We start from the raw sequence: 15,338 nt of genomic DNA, 5'->3' as shown, positions 1-15,338 counted from the left end.
TGGAGTTTATACAGCGATCAGTGCTATAAAAATGCACTGATTACTGTGTAAATGTCACTGGCAGGGAAGGGGTTAACACTAGGGGGCGATCAAGGGGTTAAATGTGTGTTCCCTCAGCATGTTCTAACTGTGTGGGGATGGGAGTGACTAGGAGAGGAGCCATATAGTTTTTCCTACTTAGTAGGAACAAACGATATGGCTCCTCTCCTCTGACAGCACAGGGACAAATCCCCGTGCTGGAGCTCGTGCACATGATCGCGCGTGGCCGGCGGCGTGCATCGGGTCCCCAGCCGTGCAGCGGGCGCGAGCATCCTCTGGTGGCCAAAAACGGCTAGGTTGTACCCGTACGGGATTTCGCCCAGGAGAGCCATTGTGCCGCAGTATATCTGCGTGACACAGTCGGCAAGTGGTTAAACAGATTATATCAGGAGACCCCAGAATCGGGTTGGTTTGAGCTGATCATATTAACATCTGCTCTGAATCTCACTTTCTAAAGCAGTCATTGCTGGTTTGGGCATAGAGGGCCCCAAATATGTACCTTGGTCCTCCAGTTCCAAGAGTCTGTGTGTTTTGGAGAGACATGGACTTGAATCCAAAGCAAGACCACTCCAATGGTCCCCCAGGCACACACCTCTCAAAGATTAGTGCTCCCTTAAAAGCCATGGCTCATAGTCAGTAGGCAAGAGGCCCTCTGCAGTCCCCTCCAAAAGCCCCTGTCCTTTTTGGGTCTGTCACATACAACTTTTGCTGGTTATAAACTGATCTGAGCAGTTGTCATTTTTCACTTCACTAGACAGGGCAGAAACCTGGCTTACGTGACCACTAAAGATACCCACCTCTACGATCGTGTATCCCTTTTCGCAAGTAAGTGTCAAGCGATCCTTCACAACGTACGTTTTCTTTACAGGCGTAAAATGTCCTCTGGGTGGCAGCACAGGATCTGGACATGGAAGCGCTAATCGCGGAGAAAGAAAAAGAAAAGTGATTTTTTTTTTTTACCCTTGAGTTAACCAGCTACCACTGTGCCAAGCAGATCTGTCCATTGCTTTAGGAGCGAATAGATGAGTTATCAGCCCCATTCAAAGAAACAGGAATATCTTAACACAAATGTAATTATTGGATTAGAACAAGCCCCTCTGTCTGCTCCCGACCTTGGAGCATTTCTAACGGAGAAAGGAGCCAGATATGTATCATTAATTACAGCCCAGTGGGCTGCAGAGCTGCCAGGAAGCGTGGCCTGCCAGTTAAGTGAATTACACGGATTGCACGGGGCCTGTGAAAACTCTCTTTATCCAACCCAAGAAAAATATAATATAACCAGTGTGCTAACAGCAGCCAGCAACCCTCATAAATCATGGAGCTGGGTGTAGTAGAGTATAGCTTCTGTTCTCACTTTTCACCGCTTTGTAGTTGATTTCAATTAAATCTACAAAGTTCCACGTCAATAAATTAAAAACAATGGCGGCGTTCTATGTGCTCACTTTTTTTTTGTAGACATATTTTATGATAGCAGATATTACTTTAAATTCCTCACATGTTTTATATATATATATATATATATATATATATATATATATATATATATATATATATATATATATATATATATATATATATATGTGTGTGTGTAGATGTAGATATATATATATATATATACAATATTCATTGATTCTAGATTCAAGTGGCTAAAATAAATTTTTAAAAAATAGCATTGACTTTGTAGCATGCACTAGAGGTTGACATTGTTGTGATCTGTTCTGTGCGTAACATTGGGCGATGCACATAGGGACATTGGGTGTAGGAAAGCATTCTGGTGCCCAGCTTTTGCTCCAATGTTCATCATCAGTCCAGAGATTTCCTCTGCAGTATTTTTTTCCTCCCTTTTAGATGACCTTAGACTGATGGCCAGCATCATTCAACCCACTTCCTCTGAGCCCGAGTCATCCTGAACCTGCCCCAAGCCTGTGACTGGACAGTGAAAGAAGAAACAGTCCATCCCTGCTGTACAGAACTGCAAGATGCTGATACTAAGTCATAATCAGGTACTTACACTGCTTGTATCTAATAAAATAAATGTATTGATGTATTAAAGTGGAAAAAAAGCCTAAAACTAACTATTCTAAGAAACATTCCATCTCCTTCCTATCCTGTATACCCTGTGTACTTACCTTTCTTAAAGGATAGGTTCACCTTTCATAACATGTTACACGTTAAACCCATATTCCGGGTGTAACATATAACATGTTATGAAAGGACTGGCCTCTACCCCCCCCTCCCCCCCCCCCTCCCCCAGCTTGGACAGCTAGCGGGGGATCTTCTTCCCTTGCTAGCTGTCACAATTTTTAAAAAAATGTGGCTGTGCAGGGCTCTGTCCACCTGGCCGCAGCACTCATTCACAGCTATCGGCTTGTAGTTCTCAATGATTTACTGTGAGTGCTGCAGGTGTGCATCTGCTGATCACTGTAATGTGATCTGCAATACTTTATAGGCCCCTGCAACAAAAAATAATAAATGCACATATTTTTACCAGCAAAAAAAGAAGTGTATTTATTATTTTTCTGTCAAAATGTGAACTTATCCTTTCATCTGGTCTGGTCACTTTATTCTGCAGTTCCATCTCCCCTTTGTAAGGGGGCGCTTGACAATGGCTGTGAATTCCCAGAGTTGTGATGTAACCCATAGGCTCACATGGCCCAGCTGTTGTCAGCGCTCCCTCCTTTCCCCTGCAGCATCTGCTGACACAGGGGAGCTGAAGCTGTGGGATCACATGACTGGACCGGAGTAGAATAAAAAGAGGTAAGTAATTTTTTTATACAAGGTATACAGGATATGTAGGAGGTGGAGGGGGGGGGGGTCTTTTTTAAGAACAGGTGGTGTTAGGCTTTTCTTCCATTTCAATGATTACAATAATTTGCTTTATTTTACATATACCTAGAGTTCAATGGAATGCATGTTAGATGCACTGCAGCGGACCGCCCTCGTGTAAATGGGCCCATAGTTTGTGCGTTGCAGTTATACTTGGTAAAACATGGTGCAGTGCATTGCTGCTTCATTTATTCTGTATTTTGCCAAAATAACGCAACTCACAGATGTGAACCATCTGTGTGTTGTGCTGCTTAAAAGCCGGGAGCCGTTGCACATGCCCGGCGGCCGTGATGTCCACCGGGCACCCGCGATTGCCGGTAACAGAGCCGGGGTGTGGATCTGTGTGTCTAAACACACAGATCCACGTCCTGTCAGGGGAGAAGAGACCGATGGTGTGTTCCCAGTACAGAGGAACACTTATCGGTCTCCTCCCCTTGTGAGTCCCCTCCCCTACAGTTAGAATCACTCCCTAGGTAACACATTTAACCCCTTGATCACCCTCTAGTGTTAACCCCTTCCCTGTCAGTGACATTTATACAGTAATCAGTGCATTTTTATAGCACTGATCGCTGTATAAATGTGAATGGTCCCAAAATAGTGTCAAAACTGTCCGATGTGTCTGCTGCAATGTCACAGTCACGATAAAAATCGCAGATCGCCGCCATTACTCGTAAAAAAAAATAATATTAAAAATGCCATAAATCTATCCCCTATTTTGTAGACACTATAACTTTTGCGTAAACCAATCAATATACGCTTATTGCGATTTTTTTTTAACCAAAAATATGTAGAAGAATATATATCGGCCTAAACTGAGGGAAAAACATTTTTTTTAGTAAAAAATATTGTTTTTTTTTTTTTCAAACTTGTCACTCTTCTTTTGTTTATAGCGCAAGAAATAAAACCCGCAGAGGTGATCAAATACCACCAAAAGAAAGCTCTATTTGTGGGGGGGAAATGCAAAAAATTTAATTTGGGTACAGCGTTGCATGACCGCGCAATTGTCATTCAAAATGCGACAGCGCTGAAAACTGAAAATTGGCCTGGGCAGGAAGGGGGTGAAGTGGTTAATGCACCACAGATGTGCAAATTCGACCTTGCAATACCAAATTTCAGCAGTACAGTTGACTTTGTTTATCGAACGTCTTGGACAACAACTGTGCCGTGTGGACCTACAGCTACTCTAAAAAGCTCTGGGAAAATGGCAAGTTTTAGAACATTCTTCGGATCGGGAGACTGTAGGTGAGCATAGGACAGTTCTGAATCAACTGGGAATAACTGAGGCCAAGGGTTTTTAATGGCTTCACCCAAAACTCACACATTTTCCCATTTTAATCCAGTCGAAAAATGTATGAATTTTGGATAAAAGTTGTGTGTATCTTGGGTGGAAACATTTATAAATGGACCCCAAGTCTATGCAGTGTGGAGATTGGTGGAGGAACTAGATATTCAGTCCACATCACACGCCGTGTTAAGTGAATACTTTTTGGTATATGTTATTTTTAAACCATTCATCAGCATTCTCACCCTTTACTGTGTACTGAAGGTTCCAGCCTGTGTGATGTCCTGATCCATCTGTTGTGAACACAATATCCACTTTATTACTTCTTGTGTCGATCTCTGGTGGTAGTTTCTCTCCACACAGTACAGCAATTTCTTTCCCTTTGGCTGTAACCTGTAAGATACAGGAAAAACATGGTTGCCTTTAACTCCAGGTAACATGTAAAATCAATGAATTAAATGTTATGCTGTGCAGGAAACATTGTGACTGTGCTAAAGTCATTCTACTGGGTTTACCTTTATGCCCGCTGAACTTTACCCCCTGCTCTCCTGCAGTTGCAGATCTGACAAAACCTAGGAAGGAGACGGCTGCAGCTTATCTTGGCTCTGAGCACTTGACCGAGACAAACAGCAGTAAGAGAAATGCATAGGAAGAGGAGATTTGTTAGCTTCTGAGCCAAGACAAGCTGTCATTTTAAAGTGGCCAACTCCCTCCTAGCTGTTGTCGGATCTGCCACGGCACGAGGATAGGGGGTACAGTTCTGACCTAATAGTGAGGGTTGGGAAACACCATGCAACATGGGACAATGTAGTATGTGTACTTTATCCCACAGAATAAGGACAGAACATTACATTATATAATGATAGTTCTTCTTTAAATAAACACTTTCGGTAGTTGGGGTCTAGCAGAAATCTATATAAGGAAAAAACAATTCACCTCGATGGACAATATTTTATTGAGACACAACATATATAGAACACAAAATGAAAGCACCAACTCATCACATGTAGACTGCCTTGGATGTAGACACGTCTGCAGACTGCCTTGGATCCACCAATGGCATTTTGCTCCTTCCCACTAAATGTACCTTTCTATTTGCCTATTATGGTAATGAGCAGCCTTATAGATGGTATGACATTAAAAAAGGTGGCGGGACCCTAAAACGCATACGCCTACCCACTGCTATCCCTTGCAAAAGGTCTACACAGAACTGCACAGTGTGTGTGAGGATACACCGCAGCTGTGGCTTGATCTTCTCTGGTGGTTTTCACTCCTGGCTTTCAGCCTCTTATCCATGTGTGTTGGTCATCGAGATCTCTCCCGCCCCTGCTGTGCAACACTTTTTTGGCCATCATCTGTGAGCTTCTACATTCATCTTTGCCTTGAACCAGGCTCCTCAATGCGGGGATAATAAAATCCCATACTGGCCGTCAGACGGCTTGCTTGCATGCATCCTGCTCGGGCTCACCACCACCCAGCCCGCTGTCTCCCCCTCATCTGTTCTGTGACAGTCTGTGGATTCCCCCTCAGCTACTCCACTGTGTTCCAAGACATCTATGTAATTTTTAGCTAATGCTTAATAAATACATTTTTAGAACTCATGGTCCAGCGCCTTGGTCACTTGTTTTCAGCCTTAGAGAAGAGTTGAGGGCTGGTGCCACTGACTTGAAAACTTGGTCAGCTTTACGTATTATAGAGCTTTTTTGGGCTTTGGGTGTCCAAGGATGCCATGCAGCAGAACTACTAAGCTGTGCTTCTTTTTCTGCCTTCCATGCCTACTCCAGTTCATCTTAATAAGAATTTTAGGACTGTTACCTTATGCTACTATGGTGAAGATTTAGTATGCACATGCCTAATTTGTGATTGTCGTGTGCACGATTGGGCAGAAATAGTTTGATGGGTGAAGTTTGGTGCAAAGTGTGCAAAGATACATTCAACATAATGTGTTGGTTGGATGTCACACCACTTCCTCAAAATCAATCTTCCTAAAACTGAGCTCACAATATTCCCTCAAACCACTAAGCAACTTATTCACCCCCTTGTTATCTCTCGCCTTGACTTATGTAATTCCCTCCTCAATGACCTACCTCTGCGCAGATTATACCCTCTTCCGTCTACCATGAATACTGCTGCTGCCAGACTCATCTACCTTACCAACCATTCAGTGTCCACCACCCTTCCCTGCCAATCCCTCTATTGGCTTCCCATTGCCCAATGAATAAAATTCAAAACATTAACAATTTCATACAAAGCCATTTACAACTCCGCCCTGAGCTACATCACCAATCTTGTCTCCAAATATCACCCAAACCGTCCTCTCCGCTCCTCCCAGAACCTCCAGCTCTCTAGCTCTCTTGTCTCCTCCTCCCATGCTCATCTCCAGGACTTCTCTGGAGCCTCTCCCATCCTCTAGAACTCCTTACCCCTATCTGTCCGATTATCTCCTACTCTGTCCACTTTCAGGCGATCCCTGAAAACTCATCTCTTCAGGGAAGCCTATCCTGTCTTCTGCTAAGAACCAAATCTTCCATGCCTCCATTATATTATCCCTCACAGCTATTACCTTTTGTTCCACCAGCCCCTCCCTAATAGATAGTAAGCTCCCAGCAGCAGGGCCCACCAAACCCTCTTGTATTGAATTCAATTGTTGCTGTATTGTATCCTTTATATTGTAAAGTGCTGCGCAAACTGTTGGCGGGATATAAATCCTGTATAATTATAATGTGTTCCCAAAATAACTGGTTACTAATGATTGAAAATTTTGTATGGTGTTTGGTGGCATGGTGTACGCAACCAATGCAGAGAACCATGGCCACATATTGGAAAAGGAGGTTGCTCTTGGCGAATCAGACTGTGCTTTCAGTATTGTTGCTAAATGAGGTATAGTGGGACTAATTATTAAAAGGTAGCAGCTGGTTGGGGGTTGTAGTCTTTAGCTTGCCTAGAAAAGGTAAACATGAAATCTGGTTGCTTTAAACCACAGTGCCGGGTTTTCGGACACTAGCAGGGATAGGCCCACCCTAACAAGATGTTTCTTTCATGTTTGCAGTGCAGTATTGGAGAACAGAAAGCACAATCTGGTTGCAAAGTGTAACAAGTACTCTCCCCACTTTCAGATGCTATGGCACGAGGTCCAATATGCCTGGGTATCATGTACTGTGGTTTCAGGTCGCATTCATTTTGGATGAGGAGGAGTGTAAAATGTTCTTGGCCTTCGCTGGACAGCTTCTGTCAGGTCGAAAATGAAGATTAAACAGTGCACAAACTGGAAAATTACACAAGTCCCCTAGGGAATACCGTATCAAATAACTAAAGTGTCATAGTTATCAAATGGATTTTTGTGCGCTTATGAAAGTGAAGCCATATCAGCAGTATCTATAGATCTGGCTCAGCTTTAAAAAGCAGAAACATTTAAGCACACGTTGGCCAAGATTAATCTTTAAGAGTTTTCTGGCATTTTCATTTCATTTTAAGTTGAACACAAGAGCTGTGAAAGCAATTTTTTTCTGCCTTTGCTAGACATTTTATTTCCAGATAAAATCAAGATCAACCCAAAACAGAATCATACTGTAGTGGCTGATAAATTAGCTGTGGATATTGTACAGGAAATTTACTTTGAAAATGTTATGGTAAATTTTCTGCCAGGAAAAAGTTTGTGTTAGGATTGCAAACATGGGTAAAGGACACAGATCCGTAAATGAACGAATGCAGGATCTTTAGGCAGCTATATGGGGTGCAGAAATGCGGTAGACCAGCCTTTTAAAAAGATGTCTATGCTTTTGTATAACCCAGGTTGACAAATGTGAGGTTTGGTATCCTCTGTGAACTTTTTTTTGGAATAGTTGCATGTTGATCTCAGGTACAGTCTCCACTTTTCTTGGATGACTGTACACCAAATTTTTGAGTGAATGTCTGTGGGACATTGTCAGGTACTGATGTTGTACCAGAAGATCTGGCTCAACAATTGTCTTTCCAATTTATCCCAAAAGTGTCCAGTAGGGATGAAGTCACGGCTCTGTGGAGGCCACTCAAGTTCCTCCACACTATAGTCTTTATGGAGTTGCCTTTGTACAAAGGGAACGCAGTGATGCTGGAACACAAAAGGGTCTTCCCCAAACTGTTGCCACAAGGTTAGAAGCCCACAATTGTCAAAAATGTCCATGTGTATATGTAGCATTAAGAGTACCCTTCTTTGGAATCACATGAACACAGGGGACTTTGGCCATATAGAGGAACTCTAATAACCTTATTACAGCCTATTCGAGAAATTCTCCATTGAAAGCAATTCCTTACCTGGAGCCGATCATAGGGGCACAAGACATCTGGATGTGACTCAATGTCAAAGTGCACGAACCTCAGAAGAATGGAGAAACCCGCTTCTGCCTGGATGGTGTACTTGCAGTTGGTGAGTTTGGGGTAGATACCCGGAAAGTCTGGGCTTGTAATGTCCCCTGAACTTGTGCTGTACGTCGCATCCTTGCACTGAACTGAGGCAGAGAAATACATTTAAAACAGAAATGGTCATTGGGCCCATTGGGGCAAAAATACAATTTATGAGCTCCCTGGTTTAGTTATATGCATGTGGAACAATAAAAAGAAAAGAGCTTTGTGTAACTGCCCCCCCCCCCCCTTCATGTTATACAGTGGGTACAGAAAATAATCACCACCCCTTTTAAATAATCGCATTTTGTTGCTTTACAGCCTGAAATGAAGACAGACACTGTCTGTATTGGATTTCCGCCAGACGTATCTTTTGGTTATGAGGCCAAATAAAAAAATTTTAGTCTTATCTGACCATATTACCTTTTTCCTTGTGGCCTCAGAATCTTCAAGGTGCGTTTAACCACTTGCTTACTGGTCATTTAAACCCCCTTCCAGCCCAGGCCAATTTTCAGCTTTCAGCGCTGTCACTCTTTGACAATTTCGCGGTCAAGCAACACTGTACCCATATAAAATTTTTTTATCATTTTTTTCACACAAATAGAGCTTTCTTTTGGTGGTATTTAATCACCACTGGGGTTTTTATTTTTTGCTAAAAATTTTTTTGCTGACCGAAAATTTTGAAAAGAAAAAAACAGTTTCATAGTTTGTTATAAAAGTTTGCAAACAGGTAATTTTTCTCCTTCATTGATGTGCACTGATGAGGCTGCACTGATATTCACTGATGGGCACTGATAGGGGGCACTGATGAGGCGGCATTGGTGGGCACTGATAAGTGACACTGATGGGTACTGATGGGCGGCACTGAAGGGCACTGATAGGTGGCACTGATGGGAACTGGTAGGTGACTCTGATAGGCAGCACTGATTGGTGGCACTGATGATAAGACACTGATTGGTGGCACTGGTGGGCATTTATAGGTGGTACTTGTGGGCACTGGTAGGTGGCACTGGTGTGCACTGATAGGCAGCACTGATATGCACTAGTAGGTGGCACTGGTGGACACTGGCAGGTGACACTGATGGGCACTGCTTAGCAGCAGTGGGTGTCCGTGTGCGGGACTGATGTCCCTCTGACAGAAGCCGGTAATTTTTTCTCCTCACGCTGTCAGCATGAGGGGAAAAAAGCTGATTCCGATCTTCTGTTTACATCCCGTGATCAGCTGTCATTGGCTGACAGCTGATCACGTGTTAAGGGCCCCTAGATCTCATTGACTCGTTTCTCACAGAGCGCACCCCGCAGGTGGCACGCAACTGGCGCATTCTCGGGAAGACATACATGGACGCCCTACCGCCAATTTAGGCCCTGGATGTAGCTGTCTTTCAGCTATAGTACTTCATATTCCCATCGCACACTTTCCTGGATAAGCTCATGAAATATGGGTGCTGCAGCAACAACCAGCTGGATACTGGTTCAAGTCAAAATGGAAATATTTGCCAGCACACCATGGAACAGCGTAGATAGTGTCCAAACGTGTAGTTTATTGCATGATCACAACACAAAGAGAGTGCTATCTTTGTGTTGTGATCATGCAATAAACTACACGTTTGGACGCTATCTACGCTGTTCCATGGTGTGCTGGCAAATATTTCCATTTTGTCTTTCGGCTATAACGCGGGCGTGAGGAGGTTAAGGTGGTTAGGGGAGACCAAAATGTGGCAAACGACAAACGATAAATCCAATACAGCTCACCATCCAAATAACATAATTTCTCAAGTAAAGCATGGAAGTGATAATATCATGTTATGGGAGGTGGTAATATCCTGTTATGTTTCTCTGCAGCAGGGACTGGAGCACTTTTGAGGATGAAAGAAAAATGGATGGGGCAAAATACCATCAAATTCTTGAGGAAAATCTGCTGCCCTCTGCCAAAAAGTTGTCAATGGGAAAAAGGTTTGCGAGCGCTGAACTTATTCTCTCTGGAGAAGAGACGCTTGAGAGGGGATATGATTTCAATTTACAAATACTGTACTGGTGACCCCACAATAGGGATAAAACTTTTTCGCAGAAGAGAGTTTAACAAGACTCGTGGCCACTCATTACAATTAGAAGAAAAGAGGTTTAACCTTAAACTACGTAGAGGGTTCTTTACTGTAAGAGCGGCAAGGATGTGGAATTCCCTTCCACAGGCGGTGGTCTCAGCGGGGAGCATTGATAGCTTCAAGAAACTATTAGATAATCACCTGAATGACCACAACATACAGGGATATACAATGTAATACTGACACATAATCACACACATAGGTTGGACTTGATGGACTTGTGTCTTTTTTCAACCTCACCTACTATGTAACTATGTAACTATGTTTACCTTACAAAATGGCATTGACCCAAAGCACACAGCAAAAATGACCGCACAATGGTTAAAGGAGAAAAAGGTGAATGTCCTTGCATGGCCTAGTTAGAGCCCGGACTAAAACCCCATTGAAAATCTGTGGAATGACTTGAAGACAGCAGTCCACAAACAGTCACCATCAAATTTAACTGAACATGAGTAGTTCTGCAAAAAATAGTGGGCAAATATTGCAAACTCTAGATATGCAAAGTTAGTAGAGACAAATCCCAACAGACTAAAGACTGTACTTAAAGCAAAATGTGGTCCAACAAAATACTGACATAAGGGGGGGTGATCCTTTTTTCCAACTCAGTGATTCTGTTTTTGAATTATTTTTTTCTGACATGTTGGTGTTATATCTTTCACTTGGATGTTAAAAGTTGCACTAGTAAATACAGCTGGATAAAACAAAAACTGTGTCTGTCTTCATTTCAGGCTGCAAAGCAACAAAATGTGATTATTTTAAAGGGGGGGGTAATTCTTTTCTTTACCCACTGTATCTGTAAATAAAGGGGTTGGAAACAGACATATCATGGCTTCCACTGCCTACAATTAAAGTGGGGGCAAGCACATAAAAGGAGTCATTTATGAGTGTAATGCCCTGTACACACGGTCGGACATTGATCGGACATTCCGACAACAAAATCCTAGGATTTTTTCCGACGGATGTTGGCTCAAACTTGTCTTGCATACACACGGACACACAAAGTTGTCGGAAAATCCGATCATTCTGAACGCGGTGACGTAAAACACGTACGTCGGGACTATAAACGGGGCAGTGGCCAATAGCTTTCGTCTCTTTATTTATTCTGAGCATGCGTGGCACTTTGTGCGTCGGATTTGTGTACACACGATCGGAAATTCCGATAACGGATTTTGTTGTCGGAAAATATTATAGCCTGCTCTCAAACTCTGTGTGTCGGAAAATCCGATGGAAAATGTGTGATGGAGCCTACACACGGTCAGAATTTCCGACAACAAGGTCCTATCACACATTTTCCATCGGAAAATCCGACCGTGTGTACGGGGCATTAGACTTAGTAGAGTAACAATTTGTTAATGGGTTTTACTGCTAAGTCTGCCGCTAGAAACTATAAAATAAAGAAACCTTTTTTATTAGACAAGTTAAAGCCTGCATTTTTTTCCTACAAAAAAATTTGTAGCCTCCAACAATTATATACTGTAGTTTTTTTAAAGGAAAGGCCATGTAGAAAACAACGGTGTCAGTTTCAATTTTTATGTTGCATAAAATGATGAGGTTTCAATGAATAAATGGATACCAAACATGTCAAGGCTTAAATTTTCCCATGGAATGGTAAAAAGCTACAGTACCCAAAATTGTCCATAAGCAACACCTTAATAGCCTTTACAGGTTATCAGTTTAGAATTAGCAGTGAATGATAGACCTAGCCCAGCGTTTCTCAACTCCAGTCCTCAAGACGCCCCAACAGGTCATGTTTTCAGGATTTCCCTCAGGTAAAACGGCTGTGGTAATTACTAAGGCCGTGGAAATGATCAAATCACCTGTGCAAAATAATGGTGAGACTGAAAACATGACCTGTTGGGGCGCCTTGAGGACTGGAGTTTAGAAACACCGACCTAGACAGTGGGGGCCACTCCATTAGGGGCGCAGAGGCACCGCGCCCCCCCCCAATCCATGCGTCCGGCCCCTATTCTACATGCAGGGTGCCGGACGCATGGATTTCTATGTTATTTTTTTTTTTTTAAGCACATGATTAGAGGCTGAGGGTCTAATTGGCTTCAAAAAAGGGTGGGCTCGTGGCGCAGAGCACTTCTCCCTGAGCCCACCCAGTTGTGTGACAATAGCGAATTTAATGTTCGCCATTGTCTTCCTGCTTCTCCTCCTGGCCAATCAGGAAGCGGTTCCTGAGACCCGATTGGCCGAGAGGAGAACCAACTGTATTGGCTGGTCCCGGGGGAGGATGTACGTGTAGATCCGGAGGAGGCCGTCCTCATCGGAGGTAACGATCTTGCTCTACACCGTGAACACCGGAACCCAACCGCGTGAGTACCACCCACGGGGGTCGGGTGGTTTGCTTGCCACCCCCTGGCTAGAGCACCAGCTGCCACTGGACCTAGAATGCTCTCAATCCCCTTTTTGCAGTGATACCCAATTGTGTTTGCATACACATGTGTGCGCAGGGCAACAAGGTTGCGTTTAAAATGTATTTTTTGTTCTCAAGTTGTCAATTTTATCATAATTCATTTTTTTTTAATTTTTTTTTTTATTAATTTTATTTGTGATTTACAAGGGGGCTGACAGCCTCTTTTGTGGAAGCATTGGGCAGATGACAGATTCTCTATATGAAGTTATCAGGGGCGTCATTTTTACAGTCCCTAAGACCCCTTTCACACAAGGCGGTTTTTAGGCGTTTTAGCGCTAGAAATAACACCTGTAAAGCGCCTGAATACCGCACCTCATGCCGCCCAAATGTGAAAGCCCGAATGCTTTCACACTGGAGCGGTGCGCTTGCGGGACGTTAGAAAAAGTCCTGCAAGCAGCATCTTTGGGGGCGGTTTGGGAGCCCTGTATACAGCGCTCCCAAAATGCCCTTGCCCATTGCAATGAATGGGCGGCGCTTCGGAAGCGCCGCAACATGGGCAGTTTTAACCCCTTCTTCGGCCGCTAGCAGGGTTAAAAGCGTCCGCTAGCAGCCGAAAAGCGCCACTTAAAAAAGCACTAAAGCACTGCTAAAACGAGCGGCCGTGGCTACAGTGTGAAAGTAGCCTTAAAGTGCCAGTTCACATTTACAGTATATAAAATCCTTGAGCCTGATAAACAAAATGGTAAAAAAAAAATTTGCATCCACTAGCTTGTTTTAACCTCTTGAGTACAAGGAAATTTAAAAACACAGCTTGATAGACAAGTAGTTAATGTGCAACAAAAGTAAATGCCATGATCAACGTTCCCTTGTGTCAACCTAAACACTGTAGCTGCAACTGAGGTTTGCACAATGACAGTGAACTACCTTACAAAGCTTAATTAAGCCATTGCTATGTCCTCATTATTATAGCTCCATGGCTCCCTTGATCCTACAAGTGGACTGTGTGGTTTTTTTTTTTTTACATTAAATGTCCAAGCTGACCCAGCATTTTGCATTAACATGTGCCCACTGCATACAGATTAGGCTAGTTGGTTTGGGGTTTGATTATTCAGCCTATTAGTTCACCAGGAATTAGTTAAAGGAAACTGGTACAGAGGGAAAAATGTAGGCTTTACCGCTGGCTAAGCTCGTCACAGCTAAATGCAACTACAGTGGTTATTGACGGCTTGTTTTAAAGCTCTTGTATTATTTTTTAGAATATGTAAACTCTTAATGTCAGTAGTTTGTTTTTTTTTTTTTATTGAAAATCTGTTGCTAAACTTGAGGACAACTTTAAAACGCCGCAGCTCTGGCTGCAATATTCACCTCCTCTCCAGTAATGAAACCCCCTCCCTCCGCCTGGAAGCCCATCGTTTTGTGAACCAGCGCTGGTCCTCTAAAGCAGGGATCTCCAAACTACGGCCCTCCAGCTGTTGCGGAACTACACGTCCCATGAGGCTTTGTAAAACTCTGACATTCACAGACATGACTAGGCATGATGGGAATTGTAGTTCTTGAACAAGTGGAGGGCCGTAGTTTGCTCTAAGGAAATGTCGCACTCCACGATGTCAACAATTCCCTCAAACTTTGCTGCATGCAAGTAGAGGGAACGCTCTACTCTATGATCCTCCTTATGCATTTCTCCAAAGCCTCGTACACACGATCTGATTGTTGGCCAACAAAACCGTGGGAATATTGTCCGAAGGGCGTTGGCTCAAACTTGTCTTGCATACCACACACGGTCACACAAATGTTGGCCAACAATTCTGAAAGTAGTGATGTAACTAGAGGTACTACGTGGTTTTTCAGCTCTTTAGCGCCACCCTTTGGGCTCCTTCTGCTAATTTCGTGTTAGTAGAAGTTTGGTGAGTGTTGATTCGCGCTTTTCTTTTTGCGTTTTTCATTTAGCGCTTTTCAGTTCGTTTCTGAACGGCCGTTCGTCAACCATGTTGCGGAATCGGAGGAGATAACGTGTTATTTATTATTGGCCTCGGCGTTATTGCTTTGACATTATTTTTTTGGTTGAATAATGATTTGATTTGGTGAATCTTCTATAATTTTTGGATGCATAGAATGCACGTTTTGGTTATGTTCTATTGGCAGATATCATTTCTAATTTTTTTTTTTATGCACAATAAAAATATTGTGTAGAATAATACTTGGCTATCTGTTTTACTTCAAATGACAGTTTGGTAGTAGGCAGTTACATTTTAAACCTGAGAAATGGAAACTTTCTGTATGTAGAAATATATTACCTGCCATTGTTTTATTGTGCAATGAAGCATTGATGGAGCTATCAAGTTCTTTCTCA

General features: G+C 43.0%; 1 protein-coding gene and 1 long non-coding RNA gene across 4 annotated transcripts in view; one reads left to right on the top strand and one right to left on the bottom strand.

Annotated features, from left to right (window-relative positions):
- LOC141111302 (uncharacterized) overlaps nt 1-11,336 on the top strand; it is a 48,687-nt gene extending 37,351 nt beyond the window's left edge. For all 3 annotated transcript variants that reach the window (XR_012236410.1, XR_012236409.1, XR_012236411.1), the window contains 2 exons: nt 1,888-2,042; nt 10,370-11,336. This is a non-coding gene — a long non-coding RNA (uncharacterized lncRNA). The remainder of the gene's footprint in view (nt 1-1,887; nt 2,043-10,369) is intronic.
- MASP2 (MBL associated serine protease 2) overlaps nt 1-15,338 on the bottom strand; it is a 77,497-nt gene that overhangs the window by 20,126 nt on the left and 42,033 nt on the right. Inside the window, exons 5-7 of the mRNA XM_073603464.1 lie at nt 8,441-8,634; nt 4,393-4,540; nt 837-955 (exon numbers count right to left, since the gene is read on the bottom strand). Of these exons, the coding sequence (XP_073459565.1) occupies nt 837-955; nt 4,393-4,540; nt 8,441-8,634 (461 nt within the window). The remainder of the gene's footprint in view (nt 1-836; nt 956-4,392; nt 4,541-8,440; nt 8,635-15,338) is intronic.

The sequence above is a fragment of the Aquarana catesbeiana genome, linkage group LG10, assembly GCF_042186555.1.
Source record: "Aquarana catesbeiana isolate 2022-GZ linkage group LG10, ASM4218655v1, whole genome shotgun sequence".
NCBI classification, from domain to species: Eukaryota; Metazoa; Chordata; class Amphibia; order Anura; family Ranidae; genus Aquarana; species Aquarana catesbeiana.
This window is presented reverse-complemented; position numbering and strand designations above follow the sequence as displayed.